Source organism: Lepisosteus oculatus, chromosome 20, assembly GCF_040954835.1.
Source record: "Lepisosteus oculatus isolate fLepOcu1 chromosome 20, fLepOcu1.hap2, whole genome shotgun sequence".
NCBI lineage: Eukaryota > Metazoa > Chordata > Actinopteri > Semionotiformes > Lepisosteidae > Lepisosteus > Lepisosteus oculatus.
In genome coordinates this window covers 10,647,360-10,663,503 of record NC_090715.1, presented here as the reverse complement: position 1 = coordinate 10,663,503, position 16,144 = coordinate 10,647,360, and the positions used below count along the sequence as shown (strand labels likewise).

Sequence of the window (16,144 nt, the reverse complement as noted above, 5' to 3'; positions counted from 1 at the left end):
ACTGTTGAGGTGCTATAACGCAGCCCGTCAATGATAGGCCACTATCACTAGTCTCTGTCTTGATACTTCACCAAGATTAATGGAGATTTCCAAGTGTGATGGTCAGAGCAGGAGTGTCTGTTTGCTACAGACCTCTGCTTATATTGATTGATGACAACCTGACTCTTTGGAGTATGTGAAACACAATGCAGGTGTCTTCCTGTCTTATAAGGGTTAACCTAGGGGTGACGTGACCTTATTACTGGGGCTACTGCAGGGATACTGAAGCAGTCAGTCTCCAAGGAACCTTTCAGAACACACAAGTCGCTTGCTTCGTTTTCCCAGCAATGTTTGCAAAGCTGGAAATTGCTTTAATAATTTACACTGTTAATTTCCTCCTCAGCTCCCCTATGCACACTGTCTCTGTTCAAACAACACGTGTGTTGTTTCAGTTCACTGCAGCCAAGGGTACATTGTTTAGAGAAGAGTGCTGTGTGTGTATCAGGCTGTGTGTGTTTTGAGTTAGGGCATCAGAGACTGAGCTGCAACGACTAAACCTCTGGTTCAGCAAAAAGTAAAAAGAAAAACACATTTTCTTTACATTTACACCTTAAATACTAAGTCTGTGTATTAAATAAAAATAAGATAAAAAATATTTTGTTTTTAAACTGAATGTTTTAAATTGAATCTCCGATATTAATAAATACATAAATTACACAATTCTGATGGTGGTAAGGTAATGTCTGCATTTGGAAATTGAAAACTGTAACCAATGGCCATCAGCCATGTTCAGAAAAAAACGGAGAAATGATCCGTACTACAGACCAGGTCCTTTCCAATTATGTTTGCTGTTTACACTGTTTTCTGTCAAGAATATGCTATTGTATTCTTGATGTAATTCCTTCTAAAAGATGTAATATCTGAATTACTCTCTTGTGGTTCAGGTAAGTCTCTAAGTCTAAATTACCAAAGGGGTCTTTGATTTTAAAAATGATTTGTTCTCATCCGTTTCCATGTGAAATACCCCTCACAGCCAAGCATGAGGAGCATAATGTATGCTGGCCTCCATTATTATTAAACTCATGAAACTCTGACCTCAGTGAAACACATACAGTATAGTACCTCAACCCAGTCTCACCAACATCCAGCATAACAGGAACCCCTGTAATCTTTATGGGCCGAATGACATTAAAGGACAAACTAACAAACAATGCTCCATCCAGCTGTTGTTAAACTAACATTACAGAGGACATTTTTCCTGGCATTTTGGCAAAATGTAACTACAGCACATGCAACATACATACTGTACTCTACATGTCTAGAGAACAGACCAAATGTAATGTAGAGCAACAATAGTGAGACAAGACACTTAGGGACTCCCTACCAGACCACAAGTGGAACCATGTGTGCTAGCTGTGTTCATCCTCCCACTGGCTTTAATTTGAGAGATTTTCGGTATTTATAACCAGCACCAGCTCTCCAGAGGACTGGATTATTATCATCTTCCAACAACACCACAGCTCCCTTGAGCCACAGGGTTTTAACACTTAAACCACAGCGCTTGTTTCCACACCAAGGGAACAGAGTTGCCCACTGGCGCTGTGTACCAGACTCACACAGAAGCCCATAGCATGAACAGTATACGAGTCTACCACACTACATGAACACAAATGTATTGTATCAAAGTGCGTCTCAAATCGGACAGCAAATTGGTCCAATCTGTGAGGGTGTTCTTACAAACAGAAAACACTGTCTGGTTAACCTGTTTACAAAAGGCTTCTTTAAAGAAAGTAAAGCAGCACGTTCAAGGCTACTAAAGAAAGTACTATTTTACTTAAAGAGTGTCCCTTAGTACTTAAGAATAATTTGAATTAATGAACAAATCAATAAACTTCATCTTAATTTCCTCACAATATTTTGGATAGCACTTGATTATGCAGGTAAATGTACATTTCAGATAAAGTCACTTAAAATGATGAAACCTCAGTTCTGCCAAGGAACACATAAAATGACACAAACCAGGAGAAAGAGGGGAAAAACTGCTACATACATATTTTATTACTGATAGATTCAATCAAGAGTTAAAGATTGAGATGGAAAATATAAAGCTGAGGATAGCAGAACAGGCCGCCAACATGGAAACGTACAAAAGAATAAAAAAGGCAAAACGTTGAGGCTGAGACCGGTATGGCACCCTGACTGAATAGCGATGGACAGTGGCACCCACTTGCATTGAAGATCCAGCCACAGGAGGGGGTAGTCACACATCTCAGAAGATCAGGGTTTGATTAAAGAAATTAGTTTAGGCTGGATCTATTACAAAACAAACAACCGGCCATTTGCTATTCACCGCAGTCTTTGCTCAAGGGAAGGACAATTTCTCAGGTCAGTGAGTCTGAGAACAATATCAAAAAGCCCTGGCAATCCAGGTAGAAATATTAACAATAATAAAAAAGCAGAAAAGGCAGGTTTGTGGTGTGGGGGTGGGGCTGGGCTGAGTTGTGAAAGCTTGGAGTAAGTGTGCGATTTAGTTGGCTTTTCTGCAGTCTGCGCTGTCACGTCAAAGAACCTGCAAATCAAAGCGACCCCTTTTGATGAATATAAAACAGAGAGCCCTGCCGAGAAGCCCTCTCTCTCTCTTCCTAATCATAAACCACTGCAGCGGCTGCAGCAATCCCCTGCTTCGCACAGAATGAAAGGAGAGTGGAACGAGGGAGAGGGAGAGAAAGTGGAGAGACAATCACAACAAAGGCTGGTTTTGAATAGTAATAAACACTCGTCTTCTCGAGAGCTCTAAGATGGGGGAGGATATTTAGGGTTTGGTGGAGTGGGGGGGGGGGGACTGGAAGATGATAAACGGGCTTAACTCCGGCAGGAGCTCACCTGTCATCTGCTTCCGCCTTTTGTGTTCTTCGGGTAAGAGAAACAAATGAATGGCACATTTACAAGAACATCACAACCTAACACAAGAAAGCAAATAAGGAATAAGGTCTAATAATAATCAGAATAAAACTAAGACCCCAATACACTAATTACTGTTTCCTGTTGTTTACCAGCTAAATACTCTGGGACACCAGCTTCAACACCCCTAAAAAGTGATATCAGTAAGGAATAGTCAAATATAATAAACCGACAGAAGTATTGCTTGTCCTTCTCCTGTTACTGTATACATCTTAGAGTAACTGTATATAGCAGACTGATTTTTGTTTTTGTTTGTACACTCATGCATGTCCGGTTAAAAGCCCAACTGCACTCCACTGTTTTCAAAGCGTTCATTTGCCTCTCCAAACCCACGTTTCGGATACGAGATAAGAGCAGGGGGGACAGGAGTGCTTTACTGTTGGGTTCAACACTTTGCAGCACTAACTGGGGTGTCATTTCCCCAACCTGATGAACATGTGGCAGGGCTGTTCTCGCTACTATAGCAGCTTAGGCTAACTTCCGCTCACCCCCTCGCGAAATCAAACCAAACATTACCATGGCTCTTTCCACTTCACAGGTGACATTTAGCCTGTTTCCACCCAAAACTGACTCCCTTCTTGTGGCGCTCTGCTTTTCCCCTTCCTGATCTACACCAATTGCTCCGCTTTCCCTTTCAGAATTGGTCGCTGACATAGGAGCTGAGTCCCACCCAGGCCCTGGCTTTTGAAAGTGACACATGTGTGGGTGTCGCAGGCGTGTCACCTCCTGCCTGCTGAAGTATGAGGCAATTTCCTGCGAGCGGCGCGTGGCGAGCGAAAGCCCAGGGTAGGCGCACCCAGCTCTGCCGGCCTCTTTGATACTGTCACAGAAGAGTAATGGCTCTCTGTTCTGTCCGCCACCACCAAACTAATGTTGTGTGACTTTGTCTCTCCTTCCAAATGTGTTTCCGCTGGTGTTGGGGATGGAGCAGAGGACTAGGGGTTGGCGGCGGGGGGGGTGGTACAGGACAGAAGCAACAGACTTGACAACGTCTCTGAATCCTGAGGCCAGCCTGCATCATTTTCATCAATAACTCCCAATCTTTCCCAAGTGCCTCACTTCAAAACAAATGCTTAGGAGGATTTTCTGGGCTACCATATAGTCACAAAGTGCCTATTTAACAGGAGAAGAAAGGTTACAAATGAGAGTAAAGGGTAACCTGCCCTTAGTACTCTTTTGGAAGGTACTGTAGTAATTTAATGATCCAAGGATTCCATCCAGGTGTTCCTTAAAGGATCTCACAGAGTTCGTTTCAACAACATGGCTTGGAAGTTGGTTTCAGCTTTTGAACCCAAAATTTTGTTCATAAATGTTTTTCTTACAAATGTTTTGCTACCTCAACGGCAAAAATAAATACCATTATCCTGTACTGAAATGCATAAGAGCAAAAAAGTGTACAATACATACAATTATGACTGCAGGTCAAAAACGTATAACTAAAGAGAAAAAACGCTTTGTAATCTTGTCACAGTTCAATAACTCAGGCCAATCCTCTTCATAATGTCTCAACTCTGCCAGACCTATCCATGAAGGGTTCGCAAATTGAAATGTTTTAATCATGTGACCTAGGACTGTACTTATATTTTTTCAATATTTTTATATGAAATACAATGATAAAAGTATAGAACTTCATTTGCAGTCCTATTTAGCTTTTCACTTGAACTCTTGCCTTTCAGCCACAGCTGTAATTACAATCTAATCCTATCCGAAATTATAAGGTAATTATGCAGAATTACTCCCTGATTAAAATTGCACAATATTACAATTCATTACAGTAAATTAACTCCCACCCTCTCTGGGCTATGTGCCAGCTGCTTGTGAATATGAAGAGATAGTTGGCTCATCCTTTCAGGTGGGGGAGAAACTGCTTGTTTTACGATCTCCAATTCCCAGAGTAAGACTGAGGGTCCCTACTTCCTCTAATCATGCGGTTGGTTCTCATTCCTTCTTCCAAGCTGACATTCTTTACTTCCACTGTGGTGAACTTCCCAGAAGTTCAATAACAGTGCAAGTACTGGGACCAAAGCTTTTACTTCTGTACAGTCAGAGTTAAAAAATAATCAAGAAAATGTCCAATTTGGCAAATCTTAACATTGAGAAACAAATCTGTATATTTAATGTTATTAACTCCCCATTACTCGCTTGCACACACTCCCTGAACTACTCACACTTCTGCCCAGCACAGTGTTGCGCACTCCAGTCGCAGTGCCAGCCACCTCCTTCCTGAGCTGGCTAATGGTCTCCTCTGCATTCCATACCTGCTCCAGGAGGAAAGACATTAAAGACACATTAAAGAAATAAAAGCTACAGAAGTGGATTTACAAGTGTCTTGCTGCACTGTGAAGAGAAAAGAAAGCTCAGCATAGCAACACTGGATTTTACACACTGACAGTGTGACTAAAACACACAGGCAGCTGGACAAGCATGTCCTAAAAATGGGACTGTACTGAAGAATGGATGACAGGGTAAAAACGTGTTAAATGCTCCTTGCAGCCTTCAGATAATTGTTTATCAGAAAAAATAGCGTGGCTGGAGTCCTTTGGCTTATTGTTGAATTACGAAATTAAATCACAGGACCATTCTTGGTGTACAGTAGATGAGGGGCTACCTAGCAAGATGTCCATTTTTCTGCACTTGTCTAACTAAACACAAGTGTCTAGAGCATTTCCTGTGTCTACGTGTTCTGGTGGCAAAGTACAGCAAGAACAGCCGTTACCTCCTGGGCCAGCTCCTTGACTCTGCCTTCCAGCCTGTGCACCTCATTCAGCTGCATCAGTTTCTCCTCATCCTTCAGGGAGATCTCCTGATGCAGCTCTGTAATCATGTTCTGCAGCTCCTGGATCTTGGACTCGCGCTCCACCACCTGAGAAACAACAGAAACCAGCATGTTCAATCCTTAGGTTCCAATGCTCTCATCCAGCACACCCAGCAGACTCACGAAAGTTTTATGAACAGTTTTATATACAAAAATACATTTTGAATGTTTTCCCACAACTGTTCAGATAACAAATGTGCCCCTGACACCTTCTGCTCATTCTGTAAAATGACCATTTGCACACAACTCTGTCTACTACAGGGTCTCACTGCAGTGTGTGTACACATTTTTGACATCAACATTGCCTTCTCAATGGTAAAGTAGTATCTAGTTCAGCTAAAACTCAAAAACATCATAACACACCACCAATTACACAAACCGAATACAAATGTTCAGAATCACACACCCTGTTCTGTGGCAGTCAACTAAATGCTGATCCTGTAGCCCAAGGTAACTGAACCACTGCTGCAATACAGAATCGAAAAATACTACATGTAGCATAGAAAAAAAAATCTTGTTCACATATTTTTGTAACATGTCAAATCAGCATTTAAAGGAATAGGCAACATACTGTAATATCAATTTAAACCGTCTAGTCAGAAACCTTAGAAATTATTGTAAGCAAGCACAGCAAACAGAATAAAGGACAGTCAAATTTTCCATCTCTAATGAGAAATTGATTCCATTCTTTCATGTGTACAAACTGCTGTAAGGACTTATTAATCTATGCACATACTGTAGCTTAAAGAAAGTGTTCCGTTTGAAAAGGACAGGCAACAGATGCACCTGTGTGGCACAGCCAGGAAAGGTGCTCGCCTCAGAGCAGGTTTATCTCTGTGATCACGGGTTCGAGCCTCTTATTTAAGGAGGTCACGTCACTGGCCAGCCGATGGATTCTCCAACTGGTTAAGCAGCTCCACGTGCAGTATGGGACGAACTCATCAGAGCTCTCTTGACCATTAGTGACACAGTGACCTTTGTTGCCTCCCAGATGCTTATAGGCAGGTGGTCCACCTCTCCAGTCAGCACTGATCCTCCGGATCTGGGCAGCATTGCCTGCTGTGATGTGACTTGTGACGTGAATGTGGGAGGTTTGGGGGAGTCTGCCCAGATCTAGTCATTCTGCCCTGTATGTGGGGATCGTAACTTCAAATTTCAAATTGTGTGAAATTTCATTGTGCGACAGTTTCAAATCGGGCAGGTGGCACAAAAATTATTGGTGATTTTAAATTTTAAAAAGGACAGCCAATTACAGCCATATTAACTGAAAACATATCCTAGTCAGAATCAGAAGGCTGTGTCACTGTTGTTATTTTCTACTGAGCTTATACCTTGGAATTTTCTCTGCTCTAATGACAGTAATAAATTCAAAGGTTCAATGAGAATGGAAACTGAAACAGGACAATTAGAATTAAGAATGCCACAACACAGGCAAGTATTGTACACAGCCGAACAAAAAAATAAGTACAGTAGATTAGTGTCTTTAAGAGAGATTGGGTCATAAAGTAAAATGAGTAGACCCTTTCACTGTAAGAAATCATTCCATATCTTTTAAGATCAATTATAACCTACTCTCTGTATTCAACAATAAATGCAAACGGATTAAAAAACATACTCATCACTGTTAATCCACATTCAAACTATGTTAATTCAAAGTCTGTTGGTTGAAACACAAAACTAGATTCATAAGTATTAAAAAGTTACTAAAAAAATTCACACCATATTAATGCTGTGTGTTTATATAAATGCTTAAATAATCTATTAAATTCAGACAACAGCGCTCTGGAAAAAACACCATTTTTAAAAACAAACAAGACTCTTCTTAATACCCTGGAATTTGGCCCAATCTGGGAGAACGATATAAACATAGGCTGGGTTTGCCTTCCCTTGTGTCTCTTTAAGTAAATTCTTTCTTCTCTGCTAGGCCAAAAGACGGGCCTCAACTCTAGGAGACTTAAACAGTATGGAAGAGTGAGAAGAAAAGAATGCATCCCCAGAGGTCCTGCACAATTGACAGCAGAAATTCCAACCGTATCCTCACAAGAGAGCTGAAATGTAACAATTATCATTATCCACATACTAGATTTGTATTGTTCCCACAAGACATGGCAATATGCAGGACTACAACGCAGTATTATTTTGTGTGTATACTACTAGGAAAGAATCATTGAGATAGATCTTCGTTTTTCATTTGATAGTGGCAAACTGGCCGCCTAAGCCATAAGGATATTGAAATCCTATGAAAGCCCTAAACACCATAACAGGTTGCACACAGTTCTTCATTTATAAATGACAAAGCACTGAAGCTCAAAGTGATAGGAAGAAAGAAAATGTACGAAGGGCAATAGAGTGCTTAACTGGGATGTGCATCATGCTTAACATCAATGTAACACACTTTCAATGCAATATAATGTGCCATTGTCACAAACATGCCAACAAGCTCACTTGAACAGTTTTTTTTTTAGTCATTTCAAATTCCATAATCATTTGCTGTTAGGCCTAGTCTATTTTAAATATTGTTCCATTCTGGTGGACCTGTCCTCATGTCTGTGAGATTGCACAATCTGACCATATAAAATGATATAGTCGAATGGCAATCCATCCTCTCGAGCAGAGGGGAACATACAAACTCCACACAGTCTGGAGATGAACCGAGGGCTCCATCAATGCCAACCCCTGTGCCACCATGCCAAACTGCATGACTGACCATACTGACAAAATCCATTGCTTTATTTTAAAGATTCTGTTTTCTATTTTCTGAAAAACCAGGATTAGAATACATTTTTAGTTTGAAAGTAGTATGAGCAGGTGTACCTCCTACCCGTGATCAACACGATCAAGGCACTTCTTTGTACACACTAACAGCCATATCTAGAATGAGCCCACCCATAAGGAGTGCATCGTACTATTTTCTCAAGCAAATCTCTCCTTGGTCCTGTGGAAAAGTGTTGTTGAATGGCTGAACATACAGTATAACTCCGGCAACACACCCACAGAGTGCACACGCAGTGGGCAAATAAGGACTTTCTCATGGAAATGTAGCTCAGATGACAACAAGACAAACAAATGTGAGCATCTTCAAAATGACTTTCAAATTGTAACCGTGCAGGTAAATTTTTGAAGTGATGTGGAGGAGCCAGAGTGGTCCTTGATGTCCCTGGAGGTCCCAGAGCACGGACAGTCTCAAACGCCCTCTCCCGTAAACACTTTACAAGAACACAGCCAGCCAAACAGCGCGGAATTCTAAAGGCCAATGATGGAAAAACAGATTTGTAGAGATGTTGTTTCATTCGCTCAGTCAGTACAGCACACTTTCGCAGCTTTATAAGAGGCTTAGCATATGAAAAGCTGTTATGTTTGGAATTGCACTTAAATTGGGTTTGCTCACATTTGCCTTCACATATGAAGCCAATACTTTCAGCAAATACTAATGCAGGCATAATTTATCCAAACAGATTTATTCTTATGATTGTGAAACACTCCAGTTTCTCCACAGTTGTTAAGTGCAACTCCAACCGTTCCTCAATCACATTTACTTCCCTTATAAGGATAAGAGAGCGAGGATTATAGGATCAGATTTGGGGATATTGCAAATCAATGCCCAGTTGTGTGGGATCTTGTTGGAATAACAGGATAAGGCTTGCACATCGATCTTGAATCACTTTAACATGTTGATTAATTTCCATTGAATGGGTGAGGTTTATTGTCAAGACAGGATAGCAGAGTTAAATAAAGTGCTGCAGCTTCATTTGTTTTTCCACATTGTTTTTCTCTTTTCCTTTTTGCCACCTTGGTTCCTTTTACATTGCTGTATACTGGCTGAAGCTACCCAGAACCTTAAATTCTTTATGATCTCCATCAAGAAAAAGAGGATTCTCATTAAATGATTGATGGGGAATACCATGTTTTTTTAGTGTTCACTTGGATGTTTTTTGTGTCATTAGTATTGAACATAAAAACAAAATACACATTTCCTACCAGGGGAACACTTTTATTTGTATCATAATGGAATGAAAAGCCTCACTTTCACTTATCTGAGTAATCGCCCACTTTGAGAGGTTTATCCATTCATCACAAAAGTTCAGTAATGAAAATGAGACACTGCAAACATAGCAAAACTGTAAAATCACATAATGGATTTTAATTAGCTATAATTTTACAAAATTCTGTATATTCTGATCACGATAAGGATACGCAAAACTATGCTCCCCCAACGTAACATGACTACGTCAATTTTCATTATACATTCATTCTAATGAAAACTATTTCATTAAATGTTAGATTAAAATACAAACGTGCAAATATCAGTTAACTCTTGAAACAGCTCACGCGTCGTTTAGAAGAAAGCGATTCGGTGGTGCTTGAAAGGTAACCTCTGGGACTGTATAAATCCATTTCCTAAAGCTAAATTGTCCACTGAAATTGAGGGTCACGTTTTAGAAGAATCAGGGGTCAATCACCTACAAGCGTCAGTCTCTCAGAACAATAGGCGCTAAGGGGCTTCGCTCCTGCAGACCCGGAACACACCACCGGCTGTGCGCCTGAGCCGGCGCGTCCAGAGCTGTCAACAAATCAAAGATTGGACAGCACCAAACACCACTTTCTATCTCCGCCATTCTTCCCCCCGGTGTTTTCTCAATTTTATTCATAATTACAAAATAATCCAAATAAATTCATTCAATCTACTTCTCATTGAATGTGGTACCCGGTTGAAAATGCCTATTAGAAGGCCTTGTTGTTGAAATACCGTTATCATTTTCGGGAAAACAATGACACGGCAAATGAAAAAGCCATTACTTTGTCAGCAGAAATGCTTCGTGCAGTCTGCATATGAGCCGTATTTACGAAACACCAGCCAAGCTGAGTTAACCAAACCCGAGTTTTGACATTCCATATAGTGTAATTTTTCTTTTCAATACTGCTCCAACTTTTATAAAGTGCGCTTCACAGCGTTAAGAGTAACTTGCGTCGTGTAGCTTCCTGCAGTTCACAGTTCAGTGAGGGCTGGAAACCAAGAAGCATTCGGACACATCAGGGAAAGAAAAAATCGTTGTCATTTTTCTAAAGTCTAGACTGAAGGTCTTGTCTGTTGGTTATCGTACAGCACCTAAAATCACGAGTATATGACCTGATGCTGGCTAGATATAAATTAATATCTTTCAGTCTAGCCGTCTTAACATTACAAACAGAATTCATTAAAATCCATGGACACTGAAATCTGCAGTATGTTGCTACATTTTTTTTAACAAGCAGTTAAATGTTACCAGTTTAAGGAAACAAAATGTATATTCGATTTTTTGGGAAATTATTTCACATGTATACAGTATTATATCTTATGTATTGCATATCTTAAAACGGGAAAACAATGTCAGAAAACATACTGAACTAAAAATAACAGAAAAAAAATAATAATGAGAAATGAAAATTAATGAATGATTACACCCGAGAACCTTGTGAACTATTATCAACCCAAAACCATGAATTCCTCCGTTTCGACAATTTTGTTGGAACTAGTTTAATCTCGGCGACACATTTCCATTTTCCCCATCTAGGATTTAAACCCACTGTACTTACAGATTGAGAATAAATGTATACCACTGTCGTCTCTAACTACTGTACGTCAGATTGACAGTGATTACAGTATATTTGCGTTGGTGAATAAGATTGTCCACGTTGATAAATACTGCATTTTTGCAATAAAATTGAATTTTACTGTAAAGCGGAGTGGCGCTACCACAGCTGTAAAGATTTGGCGTTATGTGGTAGTTTATTTCACAGTGGAGGTCTGGCAGCACAATGTTTCTGAAATAGCGAAAAGAGGTCTGCATCTGACAAGAAAAAAAAGTGTCCACTTCAACGTCTCGTGTTCTCCCTGCCCGGCGCGGAGCCCGCAGTCAGGATTGCACTACGAGACCCGGGCAGCTACAGTGAGGGCGCTCTCGCACCGCTAGACCAGCTGAAACAGGCACATCTTTCCGCCGTCTCCGTCGCCTCACTATATGGAAATCACGTATGTATTTCCTATATAACTCAAATCCCCTTGTGTGTTCTCTGTGCAAATGTAGTCTCCAAGTTAAGTCATCTGCGGGAACAGCCTTTCGCATTTTGTACACACACACAGGCCCATATATTCTAAAATTAGAAGTAACCTTCAAGTTCTTAAATACCTTAGTATAACCATATCTTGCTAATGATAAACCACTTGAAAGGCGTTCTCCACAGTGGGCTTTTCTTTAATTTCACATTTCTACATCTACAGCACCTTCTTAAAAGCTGAAGTCTAGTTTGTAAGGGGGGGGTTCAGGAGATGTCTCTCCAACAGCAAGGTCACTTGGGTCACTCAGATGGAGCCCCATATATCAAAAGTACAGCTAAAAAAGGGAGTGGGCAAACAGTCTATAAAATAAATGGGGACACACAAGACACAAAGAATAGCACTTTTAAGTGATATACTTTTGTCCTAAGACACCACTTCAGCTTTGCAGACAGCAGATTAAAAGCTTGCACGTTTCAGAGATAATGACCACATATTATTAAAGATACTGTACACACTGTACTGTGGAGAGGAACTATAGCTTAAAGGCTAAAGAATTGCAGACTCCTCATCAAGTATTAGTTGTATCCAAGTTCAAAGAATGAAAAAAAAATTAACTTAATAGTTTTTCTACTTTAATTTCATTTGATTGCTAACCTCATAATATGAATACTGGGATTTTAGCCTAATAGTTTGCATATCTTTAGGGTACTCCTAATGGATCTGAATGTGCATCTCCAGTGACCAAGAAATAATTACATTAACATAGTTAGTCTTTTAATTCATGAAGCCAGATTCGTGATCATCTTTACCAGAAAATCAGCAGAGAGCTCTTCTATGTAAAATACTTCCCAGCCCAACACCCACACAGTCTGACTTACAATTTTGTAAGGTGTTAAAATAGCTGTCACTTCCAGAGCAGGATTTTTAAATACATTGTAATGATTTTGCCAAGTGTTTGAATGAAGTAGCAAACCCTGCTCACATGGTCACCATATATAAAAATATACTCCTCACCACCAGCTCCATCTCTGCTCAAGCACATACAGGACTAAGAAAAATGTCAAGAGTGCGATCATGCAGACTTTGCATGCAGATGGGGAGCCGACTGACAATTTATACAACGTAGGAAAACACCTTTTAAAAAATCTTTGTAGTGCTGAAGTTGCAGTTGTTTGATATGTATCTGGCTAACGAAATAGGAATGTTTTGGAGATGATTTAGAAAAATGTGATATGTTCATTACAGTTTTTATCAGCTTTCAGGAGTTCATGATTTTTCATGTACAAGCATCAAGATGTTGACATTTATTTTTAGTGCACAGCTAAGGCCTTTGGTAAGCTAACACAAAAGGGGGGAAACAAGTCAATAAACATAAGAATGTTACAATTGTAATTAAAATGAATATATGGGTTTGATAGGATAGAGCCTCTGTTTGGCTGACTAGGTCTGTATAAAATATCTGTGCATTTGCATGTCAGAAGCTACTGCAGCAGAGAGGTGGGCCAGGAGAAGAAGGTACAGCAGGGCTCATTAGCACCATGCCTGAACTGCCCAGCTGCAAGGAGGAACAGCCAGAGTCTGGAGCCCAGGGCTGTGTGAGAAACAGATTGGTGCCTTAGCTCGAGGGCAGTGCGAAGGCCAGGCGAGTTCTTATTTAATGTTGAAGCGATTTGTGGAGCACTACTGCAGGGCTGCCGCCTTTGAGTGCACGCTTCCAGGGGGCTTCTTAACTGGCTGAGATGAGGAAGTGAAGGTCTTTATACAGGCCAGGCCTCCCAGCATCTTTACACAGGTGCTTTGAACACAAGGAGAGTTGGTTTCCCTTGGAGGTCCTCTTGCCCTGCACCAGGGATTAGCTTTTAACCTATTTCTTTCTTCCTATTTGACCATGGCACCACTACAAAGTTGTTACCAATATATCCCTCCACTAGATCTCCCCTTTGCAAAGACCTCCAAGATCTGTGTACTGCACTATTCTGTACATACTGCACGAGAGCAGTTATATAGAGTATTTAAAGGTATATTATACATGATAGACTGCAAATAACATAGCATTCTTAATGGCTGTTCTTTATGCAACTCTATATTTGATTATTCAGTAGATTTAATAAATAAAAATAATACAAAAAGCGTCATAAAATAAACAGAACAAGTAATAATCAGTATACAATATATCAAGGGTACTGTAAATGTATTTGGAAACAATTCAGAAACATCAGAAAAAGAGGTGCTGAAGCATTTTCAAGCTATCAACCCAATGAAATGGTAGTACTGGAAAAACTAAAATTATAAGATTTAAACCATTCTCAAACAGAGCTATGCTCCAAATGCAGTTGCAAAACATAACGATGGCAGGGTTACCACCTTGTAGCCTGACCTCATCAGATCTCAGAAGCTACAGTAAGTAAGGCTGGGCCTAGTCAGAACAACAGTATACAGATTTTATACACCATTAAAGTATAATCGAAGACAACATTTTTCCAAGTTGTCTCACGCTAGCTGATCTTGTTCTTGGTGCTATGGGAACTAATTTTCCAACTGTACAAATAGGCTTTTTTGTAAAGAATTACATTATATACCCATGTTCATCTCTTAAACAAGCAGAATCCACAGGAAACCTTCCAAATCAAAGAGTTCCATGTACAATTCCCATTGGACTTGCCTATATTACAAACACCGGTCCTAGTGGTGGGTGAGTCACTTAGATGCTGGTCTAAATGTAATTCCCGTGCAGAACATAACATTTTTTGAATGATCGTTTTCAAACACTAAGATTCAGCATCTGCTGCTAACTGTGGAGCACCATCCCTCTAAACATTCTTCTAGAGTTCTACCTGAGTGTTTCTGAACTACTCAACTCTGTTGCGTCAGAAAAGTAAGCAAGTATTTTATTTCTTGATGATTTCAACATGGATTCTCCTGACTACCCTGCTGCAGCTCGTTTCCTAGCTATTTTGGAATGTTTCTGATTTACTCAGTAAGACAGCTTTCCAATACTTACATTAGGCCATGCATTAGAATTAATAGGTTCTCGTGGTGTTTGCATTTCCAGTCTACAAGCATTTAAGCAGGGCACCTCTGACCACAAGGCCGTTTTTCTAGACCTTGCAGTATCTCAGCCGTCTACTAACAAAAAAGCAGCTCAGTCTGTTTTGTTTGAGGATTCCTTTGCTCTTTACAATGACAACCATAAGACAAGTTATTGATAAGTCTATCAAAATGCAAAACTTTTTTTTGCTTGTACAGAGCTGAGCTGTGTTCTGTGATGGCAGCAGGAGAAATCTTGAAGATTTGTGGTGGAAGACAAGGACCGCATGAACAACATGAGCAGACCTATGGGAATGCCCTTGAGGCAGCCAGCTCTCCTGTCTATTCTAGCCTTATCGAGAGGAACTTCAGTAATCCTTCGGTTCTTCATGCCAGTATCAATACAATACTTGAACCACTCAATGATTCCCTATCTGTATTAAACAGTATGGCATATTCAACCAATTTGTTCACTACAAAATACATATTAATAACCACATGAAGACATTGGCTCCATATGTCATAACAACCACACCAACTCCTGTTTTCATAAATTTGTTTCTCCGATTATACTGCTGTTGATGCTGTCCATGTAGCTTAGTTTATCCTACCTGTGTCCTGGATCCTATTGTATATCTACACACCCATTCAAAGCATAACTTCTCAGTTCTTTGTCCCATTGTTACTTCATCAATTAGTTTCTGAAGTCTGTTCTTCTTCCTAAAGCATTAAAGTCAGCCTACTTGTGCTTAAAAACCTAGCTAAGACCTGCAAGCACCTTTCTATTTACAATTTCCCTTTCCCTGCAGAATTCCTGAAATGAGTGGTGGCAGTTCAATCACAATCCCACCTTGCATCTAATGAGCTTTTTGAACCTTTTGTCAGGACTTCAGGACACAGCACTGAGCCCTTGTTAATATAATTAACCATTTTCTGATTTACAGTAAGTGCAACTTTTATAAATACTGGCAATTGCGTCCTCCTAATTTGCATAGAAAGTTATTTTGGCAGTTACTGATATTTCTTTTCATTGGTTTTTGCATCTTTTTGGCTTCTAGGACCCAATTGGTAAATCTTGGTTATTTTAGACCAGATCTAGGGTGTAGCACAACACCCTGTGCAGGAATCTTTATTCGTTAATACTGTATTTGTATTCTGTCTCATTGTTGGATCACTCACCACTGGGCACCATGGATTCATTGCTATGCTAAGAGCACTCAAATATGTTTACAAACCAAATTAAGTACTACTGCTGCAGTTTCTGTCAGATATTAAAATATGGATGCAACAGAACTATAGCTTTGTCATTTGTCATTTTGTTATGG

The 16,144-nt window shown here is 40.0% G+C and overlaps 1 protein-coding gene across 5 annotated transcripts in view; it reads right to left on the bottom strand.

Annotated features, from left to right (window-relative positions):
• Positions 1 to 16,144, bottom strand: part of LOC102690441 (polyamine-modulated factor 1-binding protein 1) — a 150,729-nt gene that overhangs the window by 81,121 nt on the left and 53,464 nt on the right. For 4 of the 5 annotated variants that reach the window (XM_015368202.2, XM_015368203.2, XM_015368204.2 and 1 more), the window contains 2 exons: positions 5,657 to 5,803; positions 5,109 to 5,198 (listed from right to left, as the gene is read on the bottom strand). In XM_015368202.2, the coding sequence (XP_015223688.2) occupies positions 5,109 to 5,198; positions 5,657 to 5,803 (237 nt within the window). Of the gene's footprint in view, positions 1 to 5,108; positions 5,199 to 5,656; positions 5,804 to 6,161; positions 6,206 to 16,144 lie in introns of those variants that run through there. The other variant, XM_015368207.2, reaches the window with a different exon arrangement.